Raw genomic sequence first — 17,883 nt, forward strand, 5'->3', positions numbered from 1 at the left:
AACACTGGATTTTATTTATTAAATCAGTCTTGATCAGTCTTCTGTGAGTGTTTGCATATACAACACCAAATCTCTAACGTCTAAAAGAAACGTAGGTGAGGGCCGTCGCCTGCCATCATCAGTGTGAACTCGGCTCGTCTCTGCATCGTACTTAACACTGGACATACCTTACCCTCCTGCATCGTACTTAACACTCTTCGTTTCAAGGATGAGGGCAAATACTGACCACACTACTCCACTTCCCCAAATTGTCAATAACTCCCCCAACCCTCATAAACCATATCTGCAATATATTAAAAAAAAAAAGAGGTCACACTATTGGTCCTTGTGAAAATCTTTTGAAACGTTTTGCCAACATTGTGTTTGTGTTGAGCAAACTTCTGAGCAGTAGTGGCATTTAGTGCTGAAACTGCCTGTGTCCTGAAACACATTCTCCTCTCTCTCTCATGCAAATATTTGGAAGCATTTGATGCTTTCCAAATAAACATGAAGAAAAACTAAACGAATGCTGCGCAATTGCACATCTGTGCCATGTGCTGCTATGGCAATGGTCCGCCTGGATGTGGGGGGGTGTGGTGTGGTGTTACTGCAGTACTCACTGGGCTCAATCGCAGGTCTCAACACCTTCATTAAACACTCTTCTGACCACCCTCTCAACTTCCTTAAAACTCTAGATGGGTTTAGAGGAAAATCCCTGTTAGGAGGTTAAAGTGTAATTCTAGCTTGATTTAATAACAAGTGTGTCCCATTCTCGAGTTTGTGCTTAATCAGTTAACTAAATAATTGCCTCCATCTTCAGAGTTGGAGTGTTGGTCTGTTCCTGTAGCTTTGCGCTTATGCCCCTCACATCAAAACCCGGAGGTCAGAACAGAGAGGAAGTACTCAGCTTTGAAGTACATCCACACCAGATGAGTTTAGATACTGGGCAACTGGGAGAGTTCATTTACTGGTGTGTTCTGTATCTCTGCAGTGTTTCTTTTGTATGTGTATGTATGTACACACACACACCCACCCACCCAAGCAAGAAATGTTGTATATTTTATAACTGGTGCCCTGAGAATTTGTACTTTAATTTTCATCCAATCAATGTGTTTATACGTTTCCTAACTCACTCACATGGTCTGGTTTATTTCATATGGGCTCAGCTCTGTGTAATCATACCAGTCCTTTGTTAGACATCCAGTCTGATATTTCAGAGGATCTCTCTCTCTCTCTCTCTCTCTCTCTCGCTCTCTCTCTCTCTCTCACTGTGTGTGCTCTTTGATGTTTTCCCATTATTGTGGTTGCCAGTTTTTCACGCTGCAATTACAACACCTTCCCCCCCCTGTGATGTCATTTCCCTGTAACCTTTCTTTGGATTGTCTGTGGCCCACTGGCTGCAACGTTTGTCTTCTCCAGAGCTTAACCAGTTGGGGACGAGGGGATATGACATCGTTGAGTCCCTGCGTGAGGTGACGCACCTTTTATGCATCGTAATCTTCAGAAGTGATTTTGGGCCATCATTATATACACACACACACAGAGGGATGGTCGGGGGGTATATTTACATTGGTTTAATTATTTGTTGAGACTCCATCAGAAAGCCATGGTCACGCATTCACTTGAACATGCCTCCCTGAATGCCGGCAAGCAAAAATTAATATTGTTGTTTTTTTGTTTTTTTCTTTTTCTCAAGTAAGATTAGTTTCCAAAACTAATCCCCAAATTACAGACATCATTAGTGCCCTAGAGGATGATGAGGATGAACGCACCGGGCCTCTCCATTTCTCCATGGAGAGGCCATGCTGTGTGAAAAGATGAATAACAGTGTGGCGTCATTTGGTTTTACCTTTTGGTACTGGCAGCTTTTACTGCACACCCACAGCCAACTAACGCACAAAAGCCTTCACAAAGCAAACCAACACTTGGCGTTTATGTTTGAAAAACATTTAATACACAACTGTTGGTCATCTTGTATTTTTCCATGTTCACTCACTGAAACTACAAACACCTGCGAACGTGCTGCTCCAAATGTTTTCACGGAAACACACCTCATTACTCATATTATCACATTAATGTTCATATAGCTTCAGTATTGCTGCTTTTTACCAAGTACTGATAACTTGTACTGCCTGATGAAGATATTCACTGTTGTACGGGGTTTTGTCGCTTTTATTGGGGTTACATGTACAGGTCGGGGTATTTTTGGTTAGTGTAGTGTTTATGCAGTATTTATTGAGGTTGCATGTACAGGTCTGTGTAATTTGGTTAGTGCAGTGTTTGTGGTTTTTACTGGGGTTCTATTTCCTCATCTTAATACACACACACACACACACACACACACACACACACACACGGCCAGTTAATTAATCATGTTTTAGTCCTAAAATGCCATGCAGTTCTGAAGGCCTGTATCTGACAGGCTCGCGTGACGTGGGTTTCCTCTCTGCCATGTACAGACTCCTCTAACTCCTTTCCCAACTCTCTCGGCTGTCTGAGACCCAACAACCCCCTGAACTGTGCTGCCGTTCACCTTGAGAGTTCGTCACGGTTCACCAGATGGGGCATTAGGAGACCATGTAGTCACCAGGTTTTAGAAGTCCTGCAACTGATCTGGACACTCGTGTGGAGTCACCATACAAAGTTGTCTTCTCGTCTGAACTATGTTTCTATCTAAGTGCGTTTTGTGGGAAAAATGTTGGATAGCACCTTTCCAAAAAAAATTGTTTAAAGCCCAATGAGATTGATGAAAGACCAATGTTGAGTAGAATTCACATCTTGTCCCGTCCCTTAAAAATAACAAACTTTTACTTTGTTCAGATTATCTGGGACAGTGCACATTACTTAGTCTCCTTAATAAACATTGTCTTGGCTAGTTTATAGCTGTACTCCATGGGCCAGTTGTAACTGCTCAAATGTCTGATTAGAATGTCTGATTTAACAGTTTTCAATGCATCATTCTGAAACGTCTCGACCAAAAGCTCCCAGAAACGCGTCTCCCCTGCGGCCTGCTGGCTAGGCCGTTTGTGGAGTTTCACATGTGCGAGTCCTCCACAGGCGTGTCCATCTCCTCAAAGACGCTGGTCAGTGCCCTGCTGGTCAGTGCCCTGCAAAGTCTACCCTGCAAAGAAGTCATTAGCTCGTCATTTCCCATGTCGCCTGTAGGGATGTAAACCGAAGGCGACACGTTTGTTCACTTAAACAGTGCTGAAGGGTAGACCGCCACATAACTGTTTTTTTCTAACACGCGTTTATGTAGGCCTGATTGCACAGTACTGTAGTTATAGATGTAGAGGTGGTGAAGCCTTCAAATGTTCACCGCTCTGAGGATGTAGATCAGTTTGTTTGTTTTTTTGATCACAGTTGCCGTGTCCTCAGAGATATCTACTAGGTCTTTCTAGAGAGCTAATCAGCTGTACATTGGAAAAACCAAGAGGATTGATGAATTCTGTTGAATATCCGTGTAACGTCAGAGCTAAGAAGGCAATTGAATACTATTGAAAACTGTATTGATTGGTGGTTGTTGCTATGGCAGCGATGTGAGGTAACCTGAGAAGGGGTACACTGCTCTATACTCTCTGAACTTTAGGTCCCCTGGGAATGAATGTTACACGCTATCAGACGTTTAAATCATGTTTCAGCTTCTAGCAGCACAGAATCGCTTTGCTTGCACAGCTGATGAAGGACCTCTACTCCGAAACGATCCATTTCTCTGGAAACTCTGCAATTTTGAATCTCTTGCTCGCTCTCTCCATATACAATAATTTTCTCTGTTTACTACAAACACCTTTTTTTATAATGTAACTACTATTTTATGTGATTAATAGAGACAGAGCGACTACTCCCTCAGACACTGGAGAATTAAATTACACTGAATATAATTTCCTCTTTCCTACCAGTATCTGGGAAGCTGGAAAATTTCACTGTAGCTCTTTCACACAGACGGGAGGAGAACTGAGTCCAATTTCTGGGTGCCGACCCCATTTGGAGGCGTACGCTGAGTGTTGCGACCATGCAGGGTTTCTTGTAAATATCGACACTTGATCTGAGCGGATGGGGAATGACTCCTGCTTGGCTGAAATGGTGCTGGGCTGTCCTCTCTTGGTTCTAGGTGTTGGGGCCCTAGCTCCAACTTCTTTGGCTGGGGCTATAATGTCCAGCCCAACTCCGGGGAATTACGTTTAACACCCCAATTGATGCCTTCTGCACCGTTGCCCTCATTGTTTAACTTTGGCTGGACAAGATTGGAGAACGATGCAGGGTTTTTCGGGCGGGTGGGTGTCGGATTATAGGGCATTAGGTTTGCAAACAGATTCCCTAAAGTCATTTTCATCTGCCAAACACTCATCCTGAGCAGTGAAAATAAACGCTTGGCGACTCAAGAAGTTGCAGTTTTCCATTGCAAATTTTCAGCTTTTTTCTTCTTTAACACTGTATTTGAAGCTTTGATTCAATTAAGCGTGAAAGTGGCACTGTAAGTATTTATTTATTTGGTTCTTGTAGACTTGGTTAGCAGTCTTCTCAAACACTTCAGTTTTAAACAATGTCTCCAGCATGAATATTTGGAGTGTGTGAGTGAGTGAGTGCATGCTTGAATGTAACACTATATCTCAGATTAAACAGTCCTCAGCTCCAGCCCTGTTTGTGTTCAAACATTTACTTTTAAAGGATTACAGTTTGGGGCGCCAGTTCCTGAATGTGTAGAGACACACAGGCGGCAGGCAGCGTGCTCACTCAGTAACCTGACAGCCTGTGTGTGTGTGTGTGTGTGTGTGTCGCTCTCACTCGCTCATGCACTCTGTCTGTCTGTCTGTCCCTCCCTGTGTGTGTGTGTGTGTGTGTGTGTGTGTGTGTGTGTGCCTACAACTTGCATTTTTAAAAAGTTCCATCTTAAGTTGCTAAATGTATTTTCTAAGGTGCGGTAAGCAAACTTGACACCCTGGCCTCGGGGGCAGATCTTGCAGCCAAATGTAGTTAATTACCCCCAGACACTTCAGGATGTATTAAGCAGCTTAACGGTATCCAGCAGGGCAGCGAGGTCTCTGGTGGGGCACAGTGGGAGGGCCCCCCTCTTTGCTGTGGGTGGCAGTCAACCCCGTGGGGCAGGATGCCCAAATGTCTTGCCCTAAGCTGAGCTTTGAGCACTCTTGCGTGTGACCCCACGCCACCGAGTGTGTGGAGTGTGGATCCTGCTGTGGTTTGGACTTGGCACTCTGCGCTCCATATATCTGTCCTCTGCTAGGTCTTGTTTTGGTGGTATTGGGGTGGTTTTTTTCTTGGTGGGGTGGGGTGTGTTGCTTTCTCTTCTTTTGTAGATGTTCATTTGCTTTTTCTAGATTTCTGTGTGTGTGTGTGAGAATGTGCTTGCATGACACACATTTGCTAATAGCAGCATGTTTGTCTGCAATGGGTGTCTGAAAAGTGACCTATGACCTTTTGACTCCTGGGCTTTTTATAGTTACCTTGGGCCAACAGTGACCCAGAATCAATACCGTAGTATCTATTGCGTACTGATGGTACACGTGGAGCAGAGAGAGTGAGGGTGGGGGTGTGTTGGGGTTCTAGGGCGGTGTGTGTGTGTGTGAGCTTTTTTTCTAGTTACTTTAGTGCAGATTCAATATCTTTCATAAAAGGCATTTTTCACGTATCCAACAACAAATGTAGCTTCTTGGTTTACATGTCTGCATGTGAAATCCAGTAATGTCTATAGAATAAACCATGCTGCAAGTTGCCATCCAATACCAACTCTTCACTTTTTTTAATAGTGTGTGTGTGTGTGTGTGTGTGTGTGTGTGTGTGTGTGTGTGTGTGTTCTGCTCCTCAGCCATTCTGAATCTGGACAACACCGTGGTGGACCTGGAGACCCTACAGGCTCTGTATGAGAACGTAAGCTGCTTCTACTGGTTGGCTCCTACAGCAGGCTTCAATTCTGACCCCTGGCTTGGTTTTTTTCCCTTTTAAAGTCTTTTGTTAGTGAGCTACATTTCATTAACCAGTTTAGATTAGTGAACATTTATCTAACGCGCATTCAAGCTCCGGTGGACTGTTTGTCCAGTACTGCAGTTCAGTAATTCTTTTTCTCGGGTCACTGCCAAGTGTGGGTTTCAAATCCGCTTCGTTACAAGCACTGCTGTGTTTGGGTGGTGCGGAACTTCAAATGAGAAATGTGCTCTGTCCTGTTGCTCAAGAGGTTACACTTTTGTTTCAGGAGATGTACAGGCGTGGGGGAGCTGCTAGCTGATCTCTAAGGCTGTGTTGCGCGTTTCCAGAAGCTGAAAGCTCTCTCGCTCTCTCTCTCGCGCTCTCTGGCCTCTTCCATTATCTACTCATCCGTTATGTGCGTTTTTCACGGAATGCTCCATGTCGGGCAGATCCGTGTCTGGGGGGGGGGTTTCCAAGATGAGATTTGTGTGAAGGAGCAGCTCCATCAGAGTAAAGGTACAATTACAATGAACATAAAGCTAAAACTATGGGGGCAATTCCAATACTATACACAGTTGCCCCAATGCCACTAGTGTAGCGACGTACGCTAATGAAAGTGACTGTGTGAAACGGCGGCAGGTTTACAACGTGGAGGTCTAATGGGACCGACAAGATCTGACCATTCTGTAGGGGTATGCATCCCTGCGGGTTCTGCGTTTCACTCCTGGTCTTGGAGGTGCAGAACATGCCGTCTCCGTTACGTTTGGAGTCGCACCACAAGCTCCCTGCAGAAAAACGGCGCTTCTGGCAGCTCTACCCACCTGTGGAAATGTTCTCCCACACCCACTCTCGACTTCGAGAGGAATTGTTCAGATGTTTTGTGTCTGGCAGGTACGTCCAGCAATTCTAGAAACCAGACGTGCTCCTTCGAGAAGGGCATGAAGAGTAAAAGGAAGCATGCCGGCTGAGATATGGAGAGGCCCGATTAGCTTTAATGCGCCTGATGATCTTCAGCGGTGGGTCTTCTCCAGCGCTTTGAGCTGGTTTTGCGGCTGGTCCACGGCTGGGTAGAAGTCCTGAGCATGACCCTGCAAGGCGGGGTGGGTACACAGTAGGTGAGGCGTGCGCTAATCTGCACCTTCTGCTCCGGGGGCGGGTTTTGCAGTGGGGGCCACGTTGTGGTGATGCTTAAATCACTGGAGTGGTTTTCCAGAGTTTACATCGCATGGCGGACACGCTTCTGTGGTTGCCTGGAGCTTTGGGCTTGTTTACGGAGATGTTTACTTTGTCAGGTAGCTGGTTTTCTCTTGCAGGTAATAAACACCCATGTCCCTGCTGTGCGTCTCAACCCAGAGTACGAGCACTGGGACCCGGGCGGTCGTTTTAGTAACGTCGGTTGTGTTGTTGCTGTTAAGTGAATGGGAACGCGGAACATGGCCTGTGTTCATGCAGAAGAGCGAAGAGGCTCGGCGTGCTCACCCTTGGAAACGATACGTACCCCAGCCGAACGAAAGGAGGACGTGTAAACGAAGTTGCGTGGTTCTAATGTCTCCCCATGGTTTGTTTTCAAATGTGTCATTTATGTTGCCTTACGCTTATACATGGGAGCCAGTAACGTCTGTCTGTCATCTCGGTCGAGGATGGCCGTGAGACATTTGGTGTTTTTAAATGGGTTCCATCGTGTTGTTATCGAGCTGCCGTCGCGGTGCGGGACGTGTCCAGCTTTACGGGGTGTGGACGGTTTCCTGCCAGATGTACCAAGAGGGGACACACCAGTGTTCTCCCCTTTGGAGTGGTGAATGTGGAAGTGTGGGAACAGCAGCAGCTGGCAGGGCGCCCCCTAGCTGCTGCTGGGGGGAATTGGCTTTACTAGTCGTTTGCACAATGGAACATTTGGTTTGTGTTGACTTTGTACACCTGGAATGAAAGTCTTTAGGTGTTTAAATACTGTTTAAATAGTAATAGTTAAGTACTATATTACTACTTTAGGATTCTTGTATGTTAATTAGGTGTTAAATGTACTACTATATTACTACTTTAGGATTGTTGTGTATATTGTCAGAGATTTTGCACCATGTTTCCGTGTCCAGGCCACTAATGAGAGAACCAAAGACAACAGGAGCCAGGAAGTCTCCTGAGATTCTGCTCTCCTAGTGCTCATATCATAAATGTACCAGTGGGGACACCTGCGTCTGGGTTTAAAAATGAAACCTCAGCTGTGGGATTGAGTTGGGTAGGAGCAGCTCTGTGCTTTTGAGATTTCCCAGTTCTCGTGCTCTCCTGTCACAGAGAGCACAGCCAGACGAGGTGGAGAAGATCGACAAGCACAACGAGTCTTCCAAGGGCAAGGAGGGTGTCAAACCTCTGGACAAACCTGAACAGTAAGAACCCATTAATCGTCCGAGGGGTCGCTCACACTCTCTCGTGGCAATTTCGACTAGAACACGTCCGGTATAATATGAATCATCCCACGTCCTCACTGAACTGAATACTGACTGCTGGCGTTTCTTCCTCTGTTCTGTCCAGGTTCCTCCTTCAGCTATCTCAGATCCCCAGCTTCTCAGGGAGGGTGTTTTGCATTCTGTTTCAGTCCACGTTTTCAGAATTCACCTCCTCGATCCTCCGTAAGCTGGACATCCTGCAGAAGGTCTGTAAGGTACGGCCAATCGTCGCACAGCTGGCGGGGAAGGTCTGTAAAGGTACGGCCAGTCGTCGCACAGCTGGCGGGGAAGGTCTGTAAAGGTACAGCCAGGCGACACACAGCTGGTGGGGAAAGTCAGTAAAGGTGCGGCCAGTCGTCACACAGCTGGCGGGGAAGGTCTGTAAAGGTACAGCCAGGCGACACACAGCTGGTGGGGAAGGTCTGTAAAGGTACGGCCAGGCGACACACGGCTGGCGGGGAAAGTCAGTAAAGGTGCGGCCAGTCGTCACACAGCTGGCGGGGAAGGTCAGTAAAGGTACGGCCAGTCGTCACACAGCTGGCGGGGAAGGTCAGTAAAGGTGCGGCCAGTCAACAGACAGCTGCCGGGAAGGTCAGTAAAGGTCCGGCCAGTCAACACACAGATGGGGTATGGCCAGTCGTCACACAGCTGCCAGGAAGGTCAGTAAAGGTGCGGCCAGTCGTCACACAGCTGCCGGGGAAAGTCTGTAAAGGTGCGGCCAGTGGACACACATCTGGTGTAAACGCATACCTGCTTTGTTGAAATGCTGGTTGGTTGTTAAATACAGTGACATGTAAAAAAATGAATTCACCGTTTGTCAGTAAAGGCCTGACCATGCTGACCGTGGTAGAGATGCCTTGATTTGGGGAATGAGGTAACGACTAAAGACCTGTCAAGCGTATGGCAGTGTTTGCTGTTTCAGATGGTTTGGGCTTTGTGCTGTGTGCAGACTCTGCACAGCGGTTCTGGAGTCGCGCAGATACTCAGCCTCATTCTGGCCTTCGGGAACTTCATGAACGGAGGGAACCGCACTCGCGGCCAGGCCGACGGCTTTGTGCTAGACATCCTGCCCAAACTGAAGGACGTCAAAAGCAGCGTGAGTCCTAACGCTCAGGGACCAGCGGGCATTCCGCCCACGAGGGAACTGAAATGCTGTCGTCTGTCCTTCTGTTGCAGGACAACACCAGAAGTCTTCTGTCGTACATTGTTGCATACTACCTGCGGCATTTTGATGAGGTATGCACTAAAACATCCTTCTCACTTTCCAGAGACGGAGAGAGAGACAGCTCACAGTATGAGAATTTTGCTCTCGTCTACTGTGGGAAAATGGTTGTCCTTTTTTTTTGGTCTGGCTTCATTCTGATGCATTTGACTGCTCTGTGGTCAGTGTTGTGGCTAGTGTTCCTGACCAACCTCATGCCTTTTACTCTTCTCTTTCTCGGTCCCTCGCTCCCACGCGCACTCGCTGTGCTTCTCATGCAGAATTATTTGGGAATGGTTTTGGAAACACTTTCAGTGATTTGCATTTAATAGCCAGAATACCAGACAGGAAAAGACACGGGATGAATTTAATCTCTCTCCTGTGTCTGTGTGTCTGTGTCTGTGTCTGTGTCTGTGCGTGCGTCTGTGTGTCAGGATGCTGGCCGGGAGACGTGTGTGTATCCTCTGCCGGAGCCCCAGGACCTGTTCCAGGCATCTCAGATGAAGTTTGAGGATTTTACTAAAGACCTGCTCAAGCTACAGAAAGACCTGAGAGGTAATTCTATTGCCCCGCCTCACAAGCTGGCAAAGGAGCACAGCAGTGCTATGAGCTGAGGGGGTCAGTAGGAAGACCTCGGGTCCTGACCCTCGGGCTGTCAGCAGGCAGTCACCTTCTCTGCACTGACCGCTCCGGCAAGCCCAACACACCCGGCCTGTGTCCATTTTTTAATGGCTCCGGCGTGTTTCTCGTCGGGCCGAGCTTCTCCCGATTGCGTTTGGGCTTCTTGTCGAGTGTGATCCAAACCGTCCGTCTCCGCGAGCACCCGGCGTTCGCCGGGAGGAAGAGAGCGTGTCTGCTTCCTCTGAGCCGTAGCCACAGAGCCGTGGGTTTGAATTACGGGCCGTTATGCCCAAAGCCGACCTCACGACCTTGATGCGAACGGTCTCTGAAGGCTGTGGACATGGAAGCATCTGATCACATAACGTTAGTTTGCAGAACGGTGCGCATCAGATGTGGCCCCTCTGCTAATAATTGTGGAATCTGTGGACTCACTGTTGGGAAGCAGAGTAGGTCTCTGGTGAATATTTGATCGGAGAGGGGGAGACCAACTTCATTAAACCTCTATCAATTATCATGTACAACACATACCGGCACACCTTACAGCTACAAAAACACACTGCCATCTTAGATCGCCCTAAAGTGAAATTCACGAGTTGATGGTGAGCTTTCTTCTTCTTCTGTGTGTAATTATACCCACAAATGGAGTGCTAATGTGAAAACACCAAACCAAACAAAAGGAAGGGAGCGAGAGAGCAAGAGAGCGAGCGAGCATGGGGGTTTTTGAGAGAGAAAAACGCCACAACGAACGAGAACAGTCCAAGAGTTGAAGCTTGAAACAGTCTGACTTGATTCAGTCGGAGAGAGGAGAGCGTTTCTCTGAAATGTTTGTGAGAAGTCTTGATCTGTGTCGTCCTGAGCTAAATTGGGACGGCTTGGTTTCCATTATTAGTGAAAAACTGCCTTCCCTATTCGTATCCTGTTTCATAATCCCACCTCACAGATGGATGGGCAGGTCATTCTCCTCCTCTGATGTTTACTGTTCGATCTAGCGGTCACCAAGAGTGGCTTTTTTTTTTTTTTTTTTTGAACTTGATGAGAGACTGATTTGAAACATTCATCACTCACCCCTTCTCTGTATTGTCTAGCTTCAGTCAGAAGTCCAATTAGGTGCTTGAGGCTGGAAGCGCTGGCCAAATTCCCTCCACTTCCATACGTAAACACGGCCGGGAGCACCAGCTCTGTGGCGGGGGCCGTGGGTAGGTCTTTGAACATGGGTAGGCTTTAACCGTGAGGTGATCTCCCAAGGTCAGCCTGGTGTGGGCCTGGGAGCTGTTGGCACGTTTGGAATGGTTACCAGGCACTCCCGTCTTCCCATTCTCCTGTTTTTTTTTTCCCTGTCTGCTCCTTCTCATCATCTTTTTTTTTTTTCTATTTCAGGTCTCTCCTTCTTTGCTTCTCTGTTAATCAGCGAGGTCGAGCCCGTAAAAGCCGAGGTCTCGTCGCTTAAGCGGCTCCCGGTCACAGATGAACAGAGGCCAGGCTATTTCGGGAGTCTCTCTCCGTAATTGGACGCGTTCGGTTGGGTTTCATAAGATGACAAGCCCCCGTATCGAGTTACCAAACCGATGGGGCAAATAATGCGAGAGGTCAGCGAGGGAGAACACTGCTGGGTTTTCCCCGTTTACCCCATAGATCACATGTTGAACTCCTGACGCGAACGGAAGCTTCAGATATGTCGGGGCTTCATCCAGTCTGGTCATGTGAACCAGTCCAGACACTGAAGGCTGGACTCAGAGAATGCTGGGGCTTCTGGGATTCTCAGAGGTTCTTGTAGAGAATGGTTGGTTATTGTTGGGGGGCAAATAACTTAACATTTCAGCAGTGTAACCATTAGTTGAGGGAGTAACGGTCATCTCTGTGCTCGGTGGCCACCTGCTCTCTGAGGATGTCCAGGAGGAAGAGCAGGATAACTGACATTAGAGCACAACTGTTTCATCTGATTCTTCCTCTTGAACGTTGTTGTCGTTCCCAACACCAGGCACATCACGGAGTGATGCCTGTTTCCAGTAACTGAGGTTTCATTTTTAAAACAGACACTGGTAGGTACATTTTATGATATGAGCACTAAGAAAGGAGACTCTAACCCTTGGAGAGATTTCCTGGCCACTGGAATGCCTCGGTATACTAGCTATTAATAATAATAGTAATATTAACAATAATGGAGATTTATATAGTGCTTTTCAAGAACCCAAAGACACAAAATTACTGGAAATACAGCAAACACCATAAAACACATGCAAGTATGGTTAAGGTAGGGGTGTAATACATACATATATACACACACACACATTTTTATTTATTTATATATATAAAATTAATATAATCTCTCTCTCTCTCTCTGGTTTAAGTAAAGTTCGTTGTTTCTGAGAAGAGCCCACCCCTGTAAGCCCAGCGTTTCTTACTGTGTTGACTCCGGGGACCTTTGCCGGGGAGAGGTTATGGGCGAGCTAGCAGAGAGTCTGGTTCATTCTCTTCTGAGCGTAATTGGTGTAATTGTGCCATGTTTTGTTAATGATCAAAGACTCTTCCAGGGAAGTCGAAGTCCGCGTTCCCGTCACCTCTGGGATCTTTCCGTTTGAAACTTCCGGAATGATTTGGGTCCTTTAATCGTTGCCATTTCGTTGACTGAGCAGTTAATGCAGCAGTCGGACGTTTGACAGATGAACAGGGCTTGTATGTTAATGACCAAATTCATGTACAGGCTTTTATTTATTTATTGTGTGATCAGAAAGCAAATAGTTGTGTTAATTCCATACGGCACCAATAGGTTTTATTTATTTGACTTAATTTCTCCACTATCTCTCGTAGGCTTGCGTCTCCTATTTCTCAGTCATCGTCATGTTGTAGGACGGTGCTGTTCTTGTCTCCCCGGGGTTTTCTAGAACCTTTTGAACAAAGCTCGAGTCATTGCTGGCCTTCCTAGTTTCTGATTGGAAAACCATATGGTTGGAAGAGGCTTGCAAATGTTTCATAGTGGCCCCTCTCTCATGGGCAGGGCAATAGCTCATCACCACATGTGCTTCTCTCTTGGTTACTACTCACAAGCCTTAAGCTTTTCCAAAGCATCATGAAATTAGAATTCCCCCCCCAGGGTAATTTCTGTTCAGGTTTAGTGTGTGTGTGTGTGTGTGTGTGTGTGTGTGTGTGTGTGTGTGTGTTGGGACACATTCCCAGAATTTGTGTGTTGGGCCATAATTCTGTGACACTGCTCACTTCTGTTAGTTCTCATGTGAACATTCTTCTGTCTTGTTCTGTTACCCAGCATGCACTGCAGAAGTGGAGAAGGTGTGTAGTGTCTCCTCTGAAGAGCACCTGGAGCCCTTTAACACCAAAATGGAGGAGTTTGTGAGCCGAGGTGAGCCAGTTGCACCGAGCTAAAGCCAGAACGCATGCACAGCCCAGGGAGGCACACATTTGGTCAGTTTCAGTGCTGAATAATAATAATAACAATAACAGCGTTGCTCATTATTCTTCGGGATGTTTTTATTTGCACAACATGGAAAGCATGCTGTTCTAATGGATTCTGTTTTGCCTTTTGTTTTAATCGGGGTTTGTTTTTAGAGAGACTGCATTACCTAGCGAGCCTCAGTCGGCATTACGCATGCAGAAGGCTGTAGCTGTAATGTACTGCAAGCCCAACGATGGCAACTTGACACCTTGCTGAAGGGTGGTGGTGGTGGTGGTTTTAACGAATGCTCCATTTTTAGTTATTCAGGTGGGGGTAAATTTTTTCCTTTTTTTGACCAGTTGACCCAACCCCATGACCCTTTCAAAATGATTGAGACCCACTGTCAGGTCATGATGCTCCGGTTGAGAGCACATGTTTACTTGTATACAACACGGTCGTTTGGCTTGCTTTTTATATAACATTAAAATCCAGTTTACATGAGGCCTCTGTAGTTTAATTCCCTAGGGTTGCACACGTGAAAGCGGTACCTTCTGTCTGAGCGCAGAGCCGCTTGCGAGCGTCATTTCCGTGTGACCTGTGTTCATCAGTACGGGAGTAGCGGGAGGTTCGATTAGTCATGGCTCTACAGCAGTGCTGGATAACGGCAAAGATGTCGGATTATTTTCCCAGCAATTGACTCCCAGTTGAACATTCCTAAAATTCTTCACCTTGCTGGTCAGAATGAGTCAATCTCGTGCTCTCACGCTCTCTGCCTCTCTTAAGAAGGCGTTTAAGGCCTTCTCGGCCGGTGAGAGGCATTGGCGTATAAATCAAGTTGACGGCAGCATCCTGCCCTGTGGTGGCATGGGAAATTGGGTGGTCTGGCCGTGATTAGCTGACGGAGGATCCCGCACCACTTAGCATAGGCCTGCTAATGTGTCGTGACCCCTGGAGCTCTGCTGGGCATGAGATTGTGCTAACCTCACATCACCTTAATCTGTCTCTGACTCCCCAGGAGTGCCAAGCTTGGGGTCATCAGACCACAGCTTCTCATACTAATATCTAAGGTCATAGTCACGAGGAGTTGGAGACTGGGAGACTGCTGATATGCAGCTTTCAAATTCTCTTGCCTTAAGTCTGCAAAGTGATTTTCTGACCGTTATTATTTATCGATTCCTGTCCTCATTATTTTGGCTATGGCGTTTTTCCTTTTCACTCTCTCGCTCTCATGGCTTTTCTGTAGCAGTAGTATGCTAACAACAACAATAATTATATTTAGCTCTTTAAGCAGTACTAGGACTAACACACACACACAATTTGTCAATGAACACCTGGGTCAGCGACCCTTACTGGCGCTCAAGCTTCTGAACCGTTCTGCACACAAACTTGACAGACGTGCGTAATATGGTCTGCCTGCCCCCCCCAGATATTAATGGGCTAATATTAAACCACTCGTTTGGTTTCACTTACCGTCTTTTCTAAAAATAAAGTGCACTTAAGCAAAGGAGCTCCACGTTTAGCTGGTGTGACACATTTCCATGTCCAAGGACAGTTTTATTTCCCCAGTTTAAACCTCGTCTTTAGAGACAGGATGAATTTGGCACTTATTTTTACAAATACCAATATTTTTGGTATCGTTTTAATCCTTCCGGCGTCCTGAAAAGTTGACTTGATCAGGAATTATGTGCCTCTCATAGCTTTGAGTGCTGGAGTATCCTTTCCTCGCAAAAGAAAGTAGGAACAGCGAGAGGGAAGGGAGACCTGCATTCACTCATTCGGTGACCTTTTTTAACATGGATGTAGTTTTTATTTCTTTATATTTAAGGAGGCAGCCTGTACATCCCTACACGCTCTCCCGTTGCGGGTCTAGGCTGTCTGGCCCACGGAAACTGCGCTCTCTCCCCGCGCTCGGGCGCTGCAGCCCAGTCGTGGCTCCAGCCGCAAAACCGCCGCCAGACGCATTTGACGGTTATTCACGTAGCCGACGTTGTTGTTGTTGATGTGGTTCTTGCTCGAGGGTGCAACTGCTTGCGATGGAGAAGTGAAAGCAGACGTGACCCAGCGCCTCCGTTACGTCTGCGTGCGCGTCTGTCGTCGTCGCTGCGCCGAGGAGATCTTGGATATCAAAGCGTGCGCGCACGAGGTCTGGTTTTCATACTTGCAGACCAGTAATGAAATGCTTCCAGTGGGTTTGTCATTTTTCTTTACGCTTTCATTTTTGTGGTTTTAATTAGTAGTAGTGTTAAGTCTCTGGTTTTGTCAAATTCACTTATTGGCTTTTTTTTTTTTTTTAATCTATTTTTATGTCTATTTTTCATTTCTCATTTGTTCTTGCGATCTAAATCGAAGCGCTGCATGAGGTGGCATCTGAGCGGAACTGAAATTCGGCGACAGAGCTGGAAGCCGCTTCGAAAGTGAACAACTCTTGGTCATCCATTTGGTCACGCGTTGGAGATGAGCAATTATGTCGCGTACGCCGTCTGCTCGGTTGCTGCGTGGATACCGTTGTCTAACATAATTGGTACCACATGCGAAAAGATGAATAGGAAGATTTAGTATGGGGGGATCCTCGCGTCTGACGTGGGGAGCAGTCTGTGAAGTGGATCTGACGGCGCTCTTAAAGATCAGAGTCTGTTTGATGATCGCCAGGTACGGGGCTGAGACGAGTAAAACACAACTGCACTTCCCTGCTAGAAAATAAAAAAACCTCGGACAGGCGCAGTGTGAAGGTTTGTGGCGTTGGAAAGCTCTGAGTCCACCCCATAAAATAACCAATGGCGCAAGGCTCGTTCTGTCCTCGTCTCCATGGAAACAAAGGTGGCACCAAGAGAGTTGTCACTGAGTTTAGATCCAACACCCTAGGCCAAAACGAGGCAAGCTAGTGGAAGGTGTGTGTTTGTACCCTGTGCTGAGTCATTCTCACCTGCGGGGCTAGGGCGTTCACGCGGGCCATACACGACTGCAGACCGGTCTGGCCACCGCAGGGCCGCCGCAGGGCCACCGCAGGGCCACCGCGGCACTGTAACGATTCTGTACGACTGGGGCTTAAAACAGACACACGTGCGCACGTTTTGTTGGAGCTGGGTGGACGTTTAGCTATTCACACGGAGTGCTTGCAGTCTTAACCAAACAAAAAAAAGTGGTTTGCACTTGAAGTATATTGAATTTGTAGTTTCTGTAAATTCAAAAGAGTATTCGTGATGTTTAAAGGACCACTTTATGAAAAGTTGTGTACACACACACACACACACACACACTTCTCTATGTATCAACACTTATGCCACAAGCCGACACAGGAATGGAAACACACTGGTGTAAATGATTAATCAGTGAAGTTGCTCTGCAACACATACTGCCGTGAGTCCTCGTCACGGGGGCTCCGTTGTGTGTGTGTGTGTGATATATATATAAATAATATACACACACACACACACATATACATTATATATATATATATATATATATATATATATATATATATATATATATATATATATATATATATATATAATGTATGTGTGTGTATATTATTTATTTATTTATTTTACATGGTTGCCTAGAAACACTCTCTTGTGCTATTGTGACTTGGCTTTATTACTTTATTACTGGCTTTTAGGCATTTTCAAACCAACTGTGTGAAATTTGTGCAAAAAATTTTGGACATCAAAAATGAGACTAGTTTCTCACACCTGGACTGACCTGTTATATTTTTAGCCGACGTAATTAAAAACACATCGCACATCTTCAAACCTTGTATCAATGCCTTTCTGAACCGTCGCCCTTAGTGGGCAGGTCTAGTCCTCCAGATTTTCATCTGCGTCTTTGAGGTTTTCTGTGCGTTTGCATAACACTGGATGGGGGGTGTCTCCAGCATACTGCACGTCTGTGATGAAACTGTATAACTTTGTGTTTTGTCTTTGTGTCTGTTTTGCAGCTAGAAAAGAACTGGAGGCACAGGAGACCCAACTAAGCGAAACCCACAAAATGTAAGGAGCTATTTTGGTGCTTGCAATACTGACATGTCTCCCAAGCTCTTAAAGCTTTGCTCTGCTCAGCGTTTATCTTTGAGGGGGGTCAAATCGGTATTCCTTTATACTCTTCTTCAAATGCCTTCAGAAATATTTGTTTTGATATTTTTGGAAGCCATAGCAGAATGTCCACAAATACAAGGGAACCAAGATGTTTGGTCTCTGCCATAGACGGAAGCACGCAGTAATATAAATCTTTGTTAAAGAGCTCTGTTCAGCAGTCATTAGTTTACATACAGTTAATCCTGTCATGATGTGCTATTTCATTTCCAGCCTCTAGCAGTATTTTCGCCCTTCGTCACG

The 17,883-nt window shown here is 46.3% G+C and overlaps 1 protein-coding gene across 2 annotated transcripts in view; it reads left to right on the plus strand.

Annotated features, from left to right (window-relative positions):
• The window catches only part of fmn2b (formin 2b), a 45,730-nt gene that overhangs the window by 18,852 nt on the left and 8,995 nt on the right, over positions 1-17,883 (plus strand). For both annotated transcript variants that reach the window (XM_081697976.1, XM_081697975.1), the window contains exons 8-15: positions 5,804-5,865; positions 8,191-8,282; positions 8,428-8,557; positions 9,292-9,438; positions 9,519-9,578; positions 9,978-10,098; positions 13,427-13,519; positions 17,487-17,538. In XM_081697976.1, coding sequence (XP_081554102.1) covers positions 5,804-5,865; positions 8,191-8,282; positions 8,428-8,557; positions 9,292-9,438; positions 9,519-9,578; positions 9,978-10,098; positions 13,427-13,519; positions 17,487-17,538 — 757 coding nt within the window. The remainder of the gene's footprint in view (positions 1-5,803; positions 5,866-8,190; positions 8,283-8,427; positions 8,558-9,291; positions 9,439-9,518; positions 9,579-9,977; positions 10,099-13,426; positions 13,520-17,486; positions 17,539-17,883) is intronic.

This window comes from Electrophorus electricus, chromosome 15 (assembly GCF_041902795.1).
Source record: "Electrophorus electricus isolate QZ-2024a chromosome 15, ASM4190279v1, whole genome shotgun sequence".
Lineage (NCBI taxonomy): Eukaryota > Metazoa > Chordata > Actinopteri > Gymnotiformes > Gymnotidae > Electrophorus > Electrophorus electricus.